Raw genomic sequence first — 12693 nt, forward strand, 5'->3', positions numbered from 1 at the left:
TCCTCGCCGGCGGCGTAGTTGGTGGCAGCGTCGAACAATTCGTTGGTGTTGGCGGGACGGCTTCGCGCAAGCTCGTGCACTAGGTTCCTGCACGTCGTGCCCTCGAGGAAGGCGTTGATGACCACAACGTGGGTGACACTAGGGAGCTCGGTGCATTGCTTGGAGAAGCGCTGCACGTAGTCGCGCAGGGACTCATTGGGCTTCTGGCGACACTCTTTGAGATCCCAGGAGTTTCCAGGGCGCACGTATGTGCCCTGGAAGTTGCCCACGAAGATCTGGACCAAGTCGGCCCAGTTGTGGATCTGGTCCGCGGGCAAGTGCTTGAGCCACGTTCGTGTGGCGTCAGCAAGATGAAGGGGGAGGTTGCGGATGATAACCGCGTCTTCCGTCGCACCGCCCAGCTGGCATGCTAGACGGTAGTCGTTGAGCCAGACTACAGGATCGGTTTCGCATGAGTACTTGACGAGGGTGGTGGGTTGTCGAAAGCGCGGGGGAAAAGAAGCGGTTCGAATCTCCCGACTGAACACCAGGGTGCCCGGAGGCTCCGGTGACTCACCCCTGTCGTACTCGGGGTCAAAGCGTCCACCCCGCCGAGGGCTATACTTCCTGCCGTTGATGACGTAGCGGGCGTCACCGTCGCCGGCATGCCCGCGCGTGTCGTGGAGTCGCTCCCTCGCGGGAGCCTTTCCGATGCGGTCGTGCACCGAGGGTGCCTTCGCATCGAGCGCTACGGCTGCATTACCTTTTCCCCCTGGCAGAGAGTGTGCTGAAGCCTCGAGGTCCTGATGTGTAGTCCCACCGGGCTACTTCGGGGCTATCGAGCGCATGCGAGACGCAGAGCTCTCGGCCTGCTGTAAAGCAGCTTGCTCGATGAGCGCCTGTGCTTTGTGGCGCAGGTTGTGACCCGAAGTAGTCGATGGCTCAGGCATCGCTTGGAGTAGGTAGGCCACAGCAACAAGTTTTTTGCCGGCTGTTTTCAATTTTGGAGGTTTGTCGACGTTGTCGTCGGCTACGATCCGCTCCCGGGCAACACGTCCCGCCGCCTGGGCATGTGCCCCACGCGCGGTATGCTGCTGCTCGAGTGCGGTGCGCAGCTCATGGGTCTGCCGACGCTGCTCGTCGAGCTTGGCTTGGAGCTCCTTGAGCTGCGCCAGCTGTGCTTGCCGCGCCGCCGAGCTTGACGAAGAAGAAGGGGCCGCAGGCGGCACCACCAGTTGGTTCGCTTGCACGTCTGCCCCGCCGTTCCCGTCATCACCGGGAACATTGTCGTCTTGCCCGTCCGCGAGCAGAACAATGAAGCACTCCCGGGCAGGATCATAATCCCCCTCGCTGGAGTCCTCAGAGCAGGTGAGGCAGTAAGCCGTCGCCAGCTGGAACGAGTGGAAAGTGCTGGGGTCGCGGACCCCAGAGTAGTCCTCAGCCTCCTCGGCCGTGAAGTTTTCCATGAAGAAGTTGACGTCGTCGGAGATTGAGCTCGCCGTCTCGGGGTAGGAGTCATTAGGAGATGATGCGATGAGGCTGCGGATCGACAGGAGATGATGACCCGGTAGGTCCTCGTACTCGGCGAAGTTGGTGCTGGATGAAGAAGAGTAGGATGCAGCGTTGCGCATCCCGATGGGGAAGAGCGACGCCGCAGTCGCGCCACCCCTAGGAAGCACTAGGGCTGCAGTCGATGATGATGCCGGCGCTGCCGACGCCAAAGCACGTGATGACGAAGCGGTGGCCCCGTCGGCCACGACGCTGAGCCGCGACATGGCAACCTCAACCCACGTAGGGGAGGTGAGGCGTGCCGCCCGAAGCCGCTCTGCCCGCGCTTGTCGCGAATGCTAGCCCGAGCGCCTGTTGCGCCGGGCTGGTGAAGCCGGAATGTCCGGGTTGCGTCTGGGCGAGAGGAGCTCCATGAGGTAACCGTTGCCGGTTGCTCTAAACTCGAGACTCCCGATCCAGATCACGTATCAAATGGGAACAAAAGAGAAAATGTCACGCAGCGTGCCCCTACCTGGCGCGCCAACTGCCGGTGTCCTGACCCGGCAGTCCGGATCCCAACTAGTAAATGTTGCGTGTTTCCTTGTTCCAGATGTTGATGCAAGAGGCAACATAGTAACCCACGGGTTTATCCTGGTTCCGGCCGCGGGCCGTACGTCCAGCAAGGGGGTGTGCGAGGGCACTGTATTATCTTGCATCGGAGGTGCCTGTAGTAGGGGGTACGGGCAAGGCGAGAGAGGGAGGGAAGCTCCCAGGTCTCTGCTAGAGGAGAAGCTGGTTGAGGCGAGTGCCAATATTGAGTGGTGAGCATTGTGCTCGTGTGAGGATGATCGCGACGTCGTCCTAGGTAGCCCCCCTCTTAAAGGAAGCCCACCTCCTCCTTTTATAGTCAAAAGGAGGGACGATGTACATGCGCAGGGGAATCGTGGAAGTTGTCGTTCTCCCCCGAATCGCGGGGGTGCAGTGGTCGAACACTTTGGGAAGTACACTGTGGGGCATGGCGTCGGGCGTGGCAGTCATCCTGGGTGTCGTCCTTGGTCTTGCGGAGATCGCGCCGGCGTCCTGCCAGCCCCAGCAGGCGGCGTGGTCGTCGCTGTAGGGTGTACAGTCCTCCAGATGTGGCGTGGTGGCGCTCCATGGGCCCTGCAGGTCAGGGTCTGGCATGCACCAGCGGTAACGGGGCACGTGGCGATCCCGGACCCCCCCCTGAACGGAGTGTTGGCGCGCGCTCTAGGAGGTCCGAGAGACACATGGAGGTCCCGGACCCCTCGAGGGGGGGAGGTCCGGGCCTCCGGCTGCTAGTGCTGTGTGCCCCTCCTTGAGGGGCACGTGGCAACGCCGGACCCCTTCCCGAGCAGGGGGCGGGTCCGGGGCCATACGTGTGATGAGGTGGAGTCCGGACAGCCGGAGTTGGCAGAATAGTAACGGGAACTGTGCCGAGCGCGTCTCGTCCCGCGTCACAGGTTCCATAGTGCTGCCACAGCGTTCGGGATGGCGGAGCAGTGACCGAAGTTGGCGGACAGGACTCCAGTCACAGCCACTGTGGGGAATGGCGGCCTGACGCCATCTGTCCTGGGCGCTGTGGAGGAGTGGTTGGCATTTAATGCCTCCGTACGACGGGAGGGTGAGCGGTAGGGCCGTTTGTCCTTTACGCCGAGGGATGGCCTCGAGCGAGGCGGAGATGAGTTGCCTGCTCGAGGGTAGGTTCGCTACCCTCGAGCGAGGCGGAGATGTGGGGCGCAGTCGAGGGTCTCGATGGGAGCCCTCGAGCGAGGCAGAGATCGCCCCGCGGGTCCGAGAGGGGTGCGAAAGGGCCGCATGCTGGGCTTCTTTGAGTCCTTTCATTTCTTCCGGATTGGAAGGAGGCCGTGGGCCTTCGTGGGCTCAGTCGCCTAACATGTGTTTGCGTTTTTTACGGTGATCTTAGTACCCAGATTAGGGTATCCCTAATCGTAGTTCCCGACACATCCCGATCAGCTTCAGGCTCTGGAAAGTTTCCAATCCAAGCGAGGAACGGGATGCGGTACCCGAAAGAGAAAAAGAATGGTGCTGGCGGGATCTTAAGAAAAACTTCACTGTTCCAGCTGAATCCGAAGAGATATGCAAGCGCTGGACCCTGAGTAAGATGGCCGAACAGCTGCAATCATTCAAGAAAATTTTGACGAAGAAATATATCAAGACCGGGACCACACCCGTATTTACCAGCGAGCTCAAAAATCTCAGGGGTCACTGGGATGCATTTGTGGAATACAAGTTATCAGAACTTGGGCTTCAGAAGGTGCAGAAGGCCAAAGACAACGCCTCGAAGAAAGTGTACCATCACACTCTAGGCCAAGGAGGCTACAAGCTTGCAATACCCAAATGGGAAAAGATGGAGCAGGATCTGCTTGACAGAGGCATCCAACCTGTGACCATGAACTGGCCTGAAAGGTCAAGGACCTGGTTTTATGGTCACGGGGGAAGCTTGAACCCATTGACTGGTGACTGCATCTATGGGCCAAACATCCAGCGAGCAGCCCAGAGACTACAGGAGGCCATACAAGAAGCGGCCGAGGGAACATTCCAGCCGGATAGAGAGAGGGACGAGCTGACTTATGCCTTTGGGAATCCAGAGCATCCGGGCCGCACAAGAGGCAAAGGCGTGGTTCCGTGGAAGTATGGGTTCAGGGATTACATTGAATCATATAGAAGCCGGCAAAGAAGAAAGAATGATGAGCGGGAGCACTTGCGAAGGCTAGAGGAATGGCTCATGTCACACGATCAAAGACTGGAGGAAGAGGTTCAACGCCAAGTGGCCATAGCAATGAGCCAGCAACAGCAAGCGCAAACGGTGCCTCCAGAGCCTAATGTCGCAGCCGAACATCTGTCTCAGCGGAAAAGCAGCTGCGCTTCCACAGACGTCGCCGTCGTCGAGCCAGCGGGGATCCAGGCCGCAGTTGAAGCGACGGCCCCGCAGCGATTTCTAGTGGATGATATCACCTAGCGGACACCTTGTGACCTGCAGACTGCCATTAAGAACTTAATGTTCACTGTTGCGTACGTGTAACACCCTAATCTAAATTTCAGCATTTAATAATAAATTTAATCGGCTTCATTTAATTTTTCAAAGGTTTATTATGCTTAGCCTGCATTTAATTTAATTTTCTTCTCACAATTAATTAAAATTCATCTTAGGTTCAATTTGTTTGTGCATTCATGTTGGAGCATAGTTTTATTTTTGGTTGCATAGTTTTATTTTTGGTTGAGTGCTTAGGATTTGAATTCAAATTTTATTTGAATTCAATTAGATTTGAGTTAGTTTGTGAAAAAGAAAAGGAAATAGAAAAAAGAGAAGGAAAACCCAGCACAAAACCCAGCCCAACCCCACTCCGCGGCCCAAGTCGCCTCCTCCTCCTTTCCCTCTCGCCGGCCCAGTCCACCTCCCAGCCGGCCCGCTCCCTCACCCCGCCTCGGCCCAGCAAGTCGCCAGCGCACGCCCCTCCTTTCCTCCCAGCCCAGCGCCCCCCTCGCTCTTTCCCCCGCCTCGCAGCCCAGCAGCGCGCACTCGCCAGCGCCCCACCTTCTCTCCCTGCTGGACGGAGCCCGCGCGTCAGTTCTTTCCCCTTCCTCCGCCTGCAATCTCCGCCCGAGCCCTCTGTTTTGCTTCTGCCGCGCTCGCTCGCCTGCCCGTGGACCATCCCGCCCGAGCCCGACCACCACGAGACCCACATGCAGCCCTCCCTCCCGCTCCTTGCAGGCGCACCCCGGACTCCGAGCGACCCCCGCTGATTTCGGATCGAGGGCAGGATCAGTCCGCGTGCGCAACGCCCATACCGCGATTCCCGCAGCCCGCACGCCGAGGATCACCCCCGCTGCCTTCTTAACGCTCCCCGCACCTCCCTGAACCCTATCCCCACCACAATTTCCCCCAAACCCTAGCCCAACGCCGCCCCACCATTGGAGCTCTGCCCGAACGCCCCATGGTGAGCTCCTCGACAATGCTCCGCGCCGTCAACCCTGTGCCAGCCATCATGACCCGCTTCGTCGCTTTGCAGGACGACCCCGCATCGCTGCCACCGGAGCAGACGCTCAAGGAGCCGTCCACGCGGCCTCTCCTCATACGCCACCGACCTGCCAAGCTTGGAACCGCCGCGACGCCGCCGTGGAAACTCTGCACAGCACATCTGCCCGATTCAGTGCTAGGTGAGCACCACCCTAACCCCTCTGTCCTTTGTGCTAAGAATCAAGGCCCATAGATCACGCCCGAGCTCGGAACACCGCAGTTCCACCTCCGTCGCCGCAGCTCTACCATGGCGGATGCCCTGCATGACGGCACCACCACGCCCAGACCTTGTTTACACTTGCGTTGGCACTGAGCACACACACAGGCACGTTTGGCTTCCAGTTTTGAGCACAACCTGATGTGAACACCCGTGCGCCGGCGAGCGCCGCCGCACAGAACCACCTCCACCATGGCGCGCGTGTACCCAGAGCCTTGCCGAGACCCACTTCAGGCCCAGATGGAGCACGCGTGTTGCGCTGATCTTCCCTGACCCAATCCCCGCTCGAATCCTAGCCCGGAGCACCGATTTCGGCGCACTCCGGTGAAGCGCCGCCGCGGAACAGAGCTCCGGCGAGCCGCACAGCCGCCCAGCACGCCCCAAACTCCCCGAGCCGCTCGATCCAGAACGTGCGGCCACGATTAGATCTAACTTACCCCTTCGGCCTGGCGTTTTTGTTAAAGAGCCCCCCAGCTTTCTTGAAATAAACCCGCAGTCCTGAGCAGTGTAAAAATAATTCCAAAACCGCCCCTGTTTTTATGTTTTAGACCCTGAACTTCTGGGTTATAGAACCCGCAGTCCAGCCAGCGTAGTTTTGCGCGTTAGCCCCTGGGTCTATGCATTAATTACGTATAGGCCCCTGGTTTTTGTAGAAAACACCTAGAAACTTAGTTTTTCTTGCAGAAAAGCCCCTAGACCCTGTTTTAACCCTAGTTTTCGCGTTCTAGCTCCGTTTTAGGTGTTCTTTATGTCCACACGACCGTTGTAACACGTAGAATAGTGCTAGCTTAGTTTTGTTGGCCATTTTTATGTATTGTTGTACTGTTTCCTAGTATTTGCACATGTTTGCTTGTATGTTTATATTGTTGCCTTGTTTCTGGCCATGTGTTCGTGAGTAGACGTTGAGCTACCGGAGGAGCCCCAGTACCAGTACCCGGGACAGCCACCATCTTCTGAGCAGTTTGAGCAGCAAGAGCAGTTTGAGGAAGGCAAGTATAACATGAACAACACCTATCACTTTTAAATACATTTTCATACTGCATTTTAATACTATATGCCTATAAGGATTTTCCTAGCCACTTTATATCCTTTATATATATCCCTTGGGTTGCATTTTTGGTTAGTTGTGCTAGGTTGCTGCGCTCTCACACTTAATGGTCCTTTTTAATTAATTTGTTAATATTCTTATGTAACTTAATTCTAGAGCCGACCCTCTGTGGTTTGTGCGTCCTAAAATATGTTTTGTTAGAAACATGGTTTAGGGGGCCAGCACGGTGCTTAGTGCTGGGTTGGCCACTCTCCATAAGGACCGGTTCATAGAGCGACAACCTGGGACAACAGCGCTACCACAAGACTGGAATGGGACGGTCTTGGCTTACTAATTAGGTCATTTTGGTTCGGGAGTAACTTACCGACGGGGCAAGAGAGGGGTGAGCTTCAATTGTCCCTGCGCTGCGAGGCTTGGTCTGTGTTATCTTGTACCCCCTCGAGGTGGGCCCCATCATTGCGGAGCCTGAATCCTTAGTGGTTACCCCTTACCAATGTGGTCCTTTGTAACGGCCTCGTAGTGAGTTTGCTAGTCATCTCACCTACGGAAGTGTGATGAACAACTAGCGTAGCTCACGACTTGTGGGTAAAGATGTGCAACCTCTGCAAAGTGTAAAACTGGTATACTAGCCGTGCTCACGGTCATGAGTGGCCCAGATTCTCCTTTTTATTAGTGGGGTTATCTTCCTTTGATTAAGGGGGTTCCCCGGGTGGTTTGGTTTAGTTCTCAGTAGCATCATAATTAATTTTGATTAATTACAATGTAACTGAGTTTATGGTAATTCATCCACTTGTAATAATTAGCTTTAATAAAATTTTGCTAAGATTAAAAGCTAATGCAGTTGAGTCAGCCAACCTTAGAGCCTCATAGTTTGTGTTATACTTGTTGAGTACGAGTTGTGTACTCACACTTGCCTCCTCTACTTTTTCCTCTTGTTCTTTTTGGGATATTCTACTGCTGCTCAGTTCCGGCCGCCGCGAGGGAGTTCACCCAGAGCTACCAGGAGTACGAGGACTTCTAGGCGTTCGTCTCCCAGTCGACGTCCCTGTGGCACCCAGCTTCCGAGAGTTTACGTATATGTTTTTACGCTTCCACTGTATCAGACATTTTTGTCATTCATGTAATAAATAACATTTATACTCACTTTATTATATCTTTTACGTGATATGTGCTGTGATATACTGTTCATTCTATTGTATATACGTGTGACTTGATCCTGGCACGTATATGATTGCTCGGTTTATGTCCTTTTATAAACCGGGTGTTATAGTACGGTACCGCCATGCCAACCCAACCAGGCGACGTGTACCATGGGCAGCAAATTCCGCCAGGATACACAAGAGTTGGCGTGGAGCAGGTGTGCCAGGGTTGGGAGACGGTACCGCCATGCCAACCCAACCAAGCGACGTGTAGCATGGGCAGCAAATTCCGCCAGGATACACAAGAGTTGGCATGGAGCAGGTGTGCTAGGGTTGGGAGACGCTCGAGCTTGATATTCCTGGAGGCGATGGGGAGAGGACACTAGCAGAAGTCATTCATGGCTACATCCTATGGGATAAGCGCTACATTGTCCTAAAGTCGGATGATCAAACACCAAGACCGGCATCTCAGCATGCCTCTCCAAGGCCGGCATCTCCGCAAAACTCCCCAAGGGCGGCACTGTCTCGGCAAGGTTCACCGGCACATTCTCCATCACCATCATCTCATGCGCCGATGAACACTCAAGCGTCACCGGCAAAGAAGGTAGCTGCACCGGCTAAGGAGCCTCCAAAGAAGAAGGAAAAGGAGAAGAAAACCAAGGAGGCTCCTATTGAACCCTGGGACATGAGCCTTGAAGAATGCGATCGGATAACTCAAGAAAGAGTTAAAGAGCACTTCAAGCCGAAGCCGGAGCCCGAGAAAATGATAAATCCGATAGATTTGAAATTTTTTAAGGGAATGTGCGAAGCAAATAAGAGAAAATTCATTCCGAGAGATCTCCCTTCAGACTACGAACGCACAATTATCAAAACTACTGAGAAAAAGAAGAGACAATCAAAGTCGTCGTCGTCCGACGTTCCACAGCTAGGAGCCCAAAAGAAACAATCAATAGAGCCTCTCGTAGTAGGACAGATGACGCAACAACAAGACTTTGTTATATTTTTGAAAGAATCAAACCTGATGGTGGCTCAGATTGCAGGGGGAGAAGATATTCTAAAGGCCGATGTGGTCGTCAAATGGACGTATGAGCTGGGCAACTCTCTTGTACCCCCCCGAAGTAGTGTCTGTGCTTCCAACGCAAATGTATAAGCTGCACCAGCACTACATGCGTGCGATGGCCGATTGCATCTTCATGCAGGGCGCAAAGATTAAAGATGACGATTTCTTACGGGGGGAGGCCATTATATGGATAAACTGGGAAGAAATTTACCAACTATTCCATCAGGAGGACCTCGACATCTCTATGGTCGGCTTGTGGGTTCTGTAAGTATTTTACTTCCTTACGTATTGTTTTGCATGATCTCAACATACTGATCCCTTGATTTATTCGGTATCATGTAGAATAGAGATACAAACTTGCAGAATAAAGGGATACTCTCACCTCGGCTTCATCGACCCAATTACTTGTAATTGGAAGATTCTACGCGACACTTCCGATGAGCTATACCAAAACTTGTTCAAGTACATAAGCGTTCATCACAACAAGCAAATGATATTGTTTCCTTACAACTTTGCATGAGTGATTCCTTCTGTCTAACTCTTTCTATTCTGTAATCGAATTGTTTAAACCTTAACTACCAAGAACTGCCTCCGTACACTGGGTCCTAATTGTCATAATTCCCGAGAAGAGCCTACTCGTGGTTATGGACTCATTGAGGAGAAATTCCAATACATAAGTTTAATTGAAATGCAAAAGTATAATTGAAATAGAAAAAGAATTGAGAAAAGAAAAACAGGAAAAAAAAAGGGACCTTCAACCGGGACAAAAGGTGCTGCCAGCCGCTGGCAGCACCAACCGGGACAAAAGGTAGCCTTTTGTCCCGGTTGCCAGACCTGGGACAAAAGACCCTCTTTTGTCCCGGCCTGGCGTTCCCGGTTGGGAAACCGGCACAACAAGGGTTTTCCAATCGGGACAAATTAGCATTTCTGTAGTAGTGTCTGTCTGCCAAATGGCTCTGAAGCTACGTTCTATTTCATTTTTCATTCAGTTGCGGATGGTGATTCCGATATGGGTGTAGCAGGCTGTCATCCTGTAGTATGTGGACTTCCCCTCTTACTGTTCTCGACTTCTCGTAAACTTCTTCAGCTGAACTCCGGTGCTCCACTACCAACATGCATGATCATACTTCCTAAGCTGTAGGTTTTTTTTTTAGAATCCTAAGCTGTAGGGTTTTGATGATGTTATTGGGAGAGTGGAGACCTAGGACCTAGGACTAACAAACAAAGTTGACTAGCTCGGGTATAAAGCTACGCAACAATATTGTGGAGCATCTGCTCGATAGAAGCTCTCACATCAGCGTATGTAAAAGCTAAAGGTCTTCATTATTGTACGACGATGTCGCAGACTCGATCGCAAGCGGCTTCCCACGGGCAGAGACGCCTATAAAACGCCATGTACTCCACCGTTACAAGCATGCATATGGAAGCACATAGGCATAGCACAACTATGGTCGATTGGTCGCCACACGTGTGAGCAAGGATTAAAAAACGATCGTACGTGCAAGCTAAGTGCTCACTAGCAGTAGCAAAGTTCACGGCATGGCGGCACCTTCTGCTCTCATCTTGCTCCTCGTGCCCGTCTTGCTCCTCGTGCCCGTCCTTGCCTCCATGGCCGCTACAGGGACTGCTTCCTTTGACCTCCGCGCCGAGCTCAACCACCCCTACGCCGGCAGCCCGCTTTCCAGGTACGAGATGGTCCGCGAGGCCACCAGCGCGAGCAAGGCCCGGCGCGCTTGGACCGCCGCTAGGCTGGCCAAAGCGTGCGGGCGCGGCGGTAGCGGTGGCACCACCTCCGCGCCGGACGTGCCGGTCACCCGCGTCGGCAGGTCCTTGTACACCGTGACCGTCGGCGTCGGCACTCCGCCGCAGCGGCACACGCTCGTCCACGACACGGGCAGCGACCTCGTCTGGGTTTTCTGCAAGCTGGTGGGCGGCGCCGCCACGCCGACCGACCCTCTCTACGACCCGGACAAGTCGTCCTCCTTCGCCGCCGTCCCCTGCGACGGCAAGCTGTGCCGGGAGGGCGGGTTCGAGTCCAAGAACTGCTCCAGGAACAGGTGCCTCTACACCTACGCGTACGGCGGCGGCCGGACCTACGGCGAGCTTGCGTCCGAGGTCTTCACGTTCGGCGCGCACCACAAGGTCCCGACCACCCTCAACTTCGGGTGCGGGAGGTTCTTGAAGGGCGACATCTTCAACGCCTCCGGCTTCCTAGGGCTCAGCCCGGACAAGCTGTCCTTCGTGACGCAGCTGAAGATACCAAGGTTCTCCTACTGCCTCACTCCTTACACCGACCGCAAGAGTGGCCACATGTTCTTCGGCGCCATGGCCGACCTGTCCAGGTACAGGACCACGGGGCCGATCCAGACCACTTCCTTAATTAACAACCGGGTCGGCATCAACATCTACTACATCGTGCCCCTGATCGGCGTCTCGATCGGGGCCAAGAAGCTCGACATCCCTGCATCGAGCTTCGACGCCACATTCGTCGACTCCGGCTACACGACCGGCGCCCTCACGGCCCCAGCGCTGGACGCCCTCAAGGAGGCGCTGGTGGATGCCCTGAAGCTGCCGCGGAGGAGCTCCTCCGATCCGGACTACGATTTCTGCTTCCAGCTGCCGCGCGGCGTGCCCATGGAGGCGGTGCCGGCGCCACCGCTGGTGTACCACTTCGAGGGCGGCGCCGCGATGGTGCTGCCCCGGGAGAGCTACCTCGCCGAGCCGAGCCCCGGGGAGATGTGCCTAGTGATCGGGGTTGATTCGCAGCCGGTCATCGGCAACTTCCAGCAGCAGAACATGCACGTGCTCTTCGACGTGCAGAACCAGAAGTTCTCCTTCGCGCCAACTCAGTGTGACCAAATCTGAGTTGTGACCTACATGAGCCTCTGCTGCTCTACATTGGAATGGAGTAGAGCACGGAAGAGTTATTTTCTGCTGTAGTATAGTGTAAGTTTCAGTCAGGAAAGAAATAATCCGACACGAGGGCTGAGGGGTCGGCTACGGCTAAGGTCATCATCATGTCCACCTCACTGTAAGGTCGTTCATGGATGCTACCTGTGTAATATAGTTAGTTTGGGTTCAAGGCCATATCTATATTTGGGGAAAAGATGTCACATGCTGCCGATTATATTAAAAAAAAGCAACAACATTCAGATTGGGCACAACAACAACCACAACGACACCACCATCGGCCAACACGACCGCATAACTCTTGAACTCGACTCCAACAACAACCACGACGTCACAATATGGATGACCAATGACATAGGGCGTGGAGATCAAATATTTTAGTGGCTCTCTTTTTCAGGGTGTTATCTATTTGGGAACCATCAGACCTTCGGTAACAGTCAATCGAGCAAATTACATCCCGTTTTGAACCTTAACTTCGCTTGTCTTTGCCTGAAAATCTCTTTTGTACGCTCAACGGAAGGCGTGAAGGCATGGTGAGTCATCGAAGCTGCTCCACTCAAAGGATCTCCTTGAAACATCACCTCGTGCCTTCGAGCAGGCCGAGGGGTTGCATGTAGCGTCAGCATTTCCTGGTTTAATTTGAAGACAGAGGCTGGAAGAAAATCCACTGATAGTGGCAGCGTATCGTGTCGTACCCATCAAGTGGAGCGGCGACTTGCCAACAGCTGCGTCGTCACTGAGTGCGTATAGATGATAGGCATGCCGATATGTTGTTAATTACCTACAAGACTG

At 54.3% G+C, this 12693-nt stretch overlaps 1 protein-coding gene across 1 annotated transcript; it reads left to right on the forward strand.

Annotated features, from left to right (window-relative positions):
* The first annotated feature begins 10530 nt into the window (after positions 1 to 10530).
* LOC120678193 (aspartic proteinase nepenthesin-1-like) lies at positions 10531 to 11856 on the forward strand. The gene has a single exon (XM_039959344.1). The coding sequence runs from the start codon at positions 10531 to 10533 to the stop codon at positions 11854 to 11856; it is 1326 nt and encodes a 441-aa protein (XP_039815278.1).
* Positions 11857 to 12693: the final 837 nt, after the last annotated feature.

The sequence above is a fragment of the Panicum virgatum genome, chromosome 6N (assembly GCF_016808335.1).
Source record: "Panicum virgatum strain AP13 chromosome 6N, P.virgatum_v5, whole genome shotgun sequence".
Taxonomy (NCBI): Eukaryota; Viridiplantae; Streptophyta; class Magnoliopsida; order Poales; family Poaceae; genus Panicum; species Panicum virgatum.

Bases quoted from the DNA above. Each gene is read 5' to 3' on its own strand.
- LOC120678193 (XM_039959344.1), top strand. From the start codon at position 10,531: ATGGCGGCACCTTCTGCTCTCATCTTGCTCCTCGTGCCCGTCTTGCTC.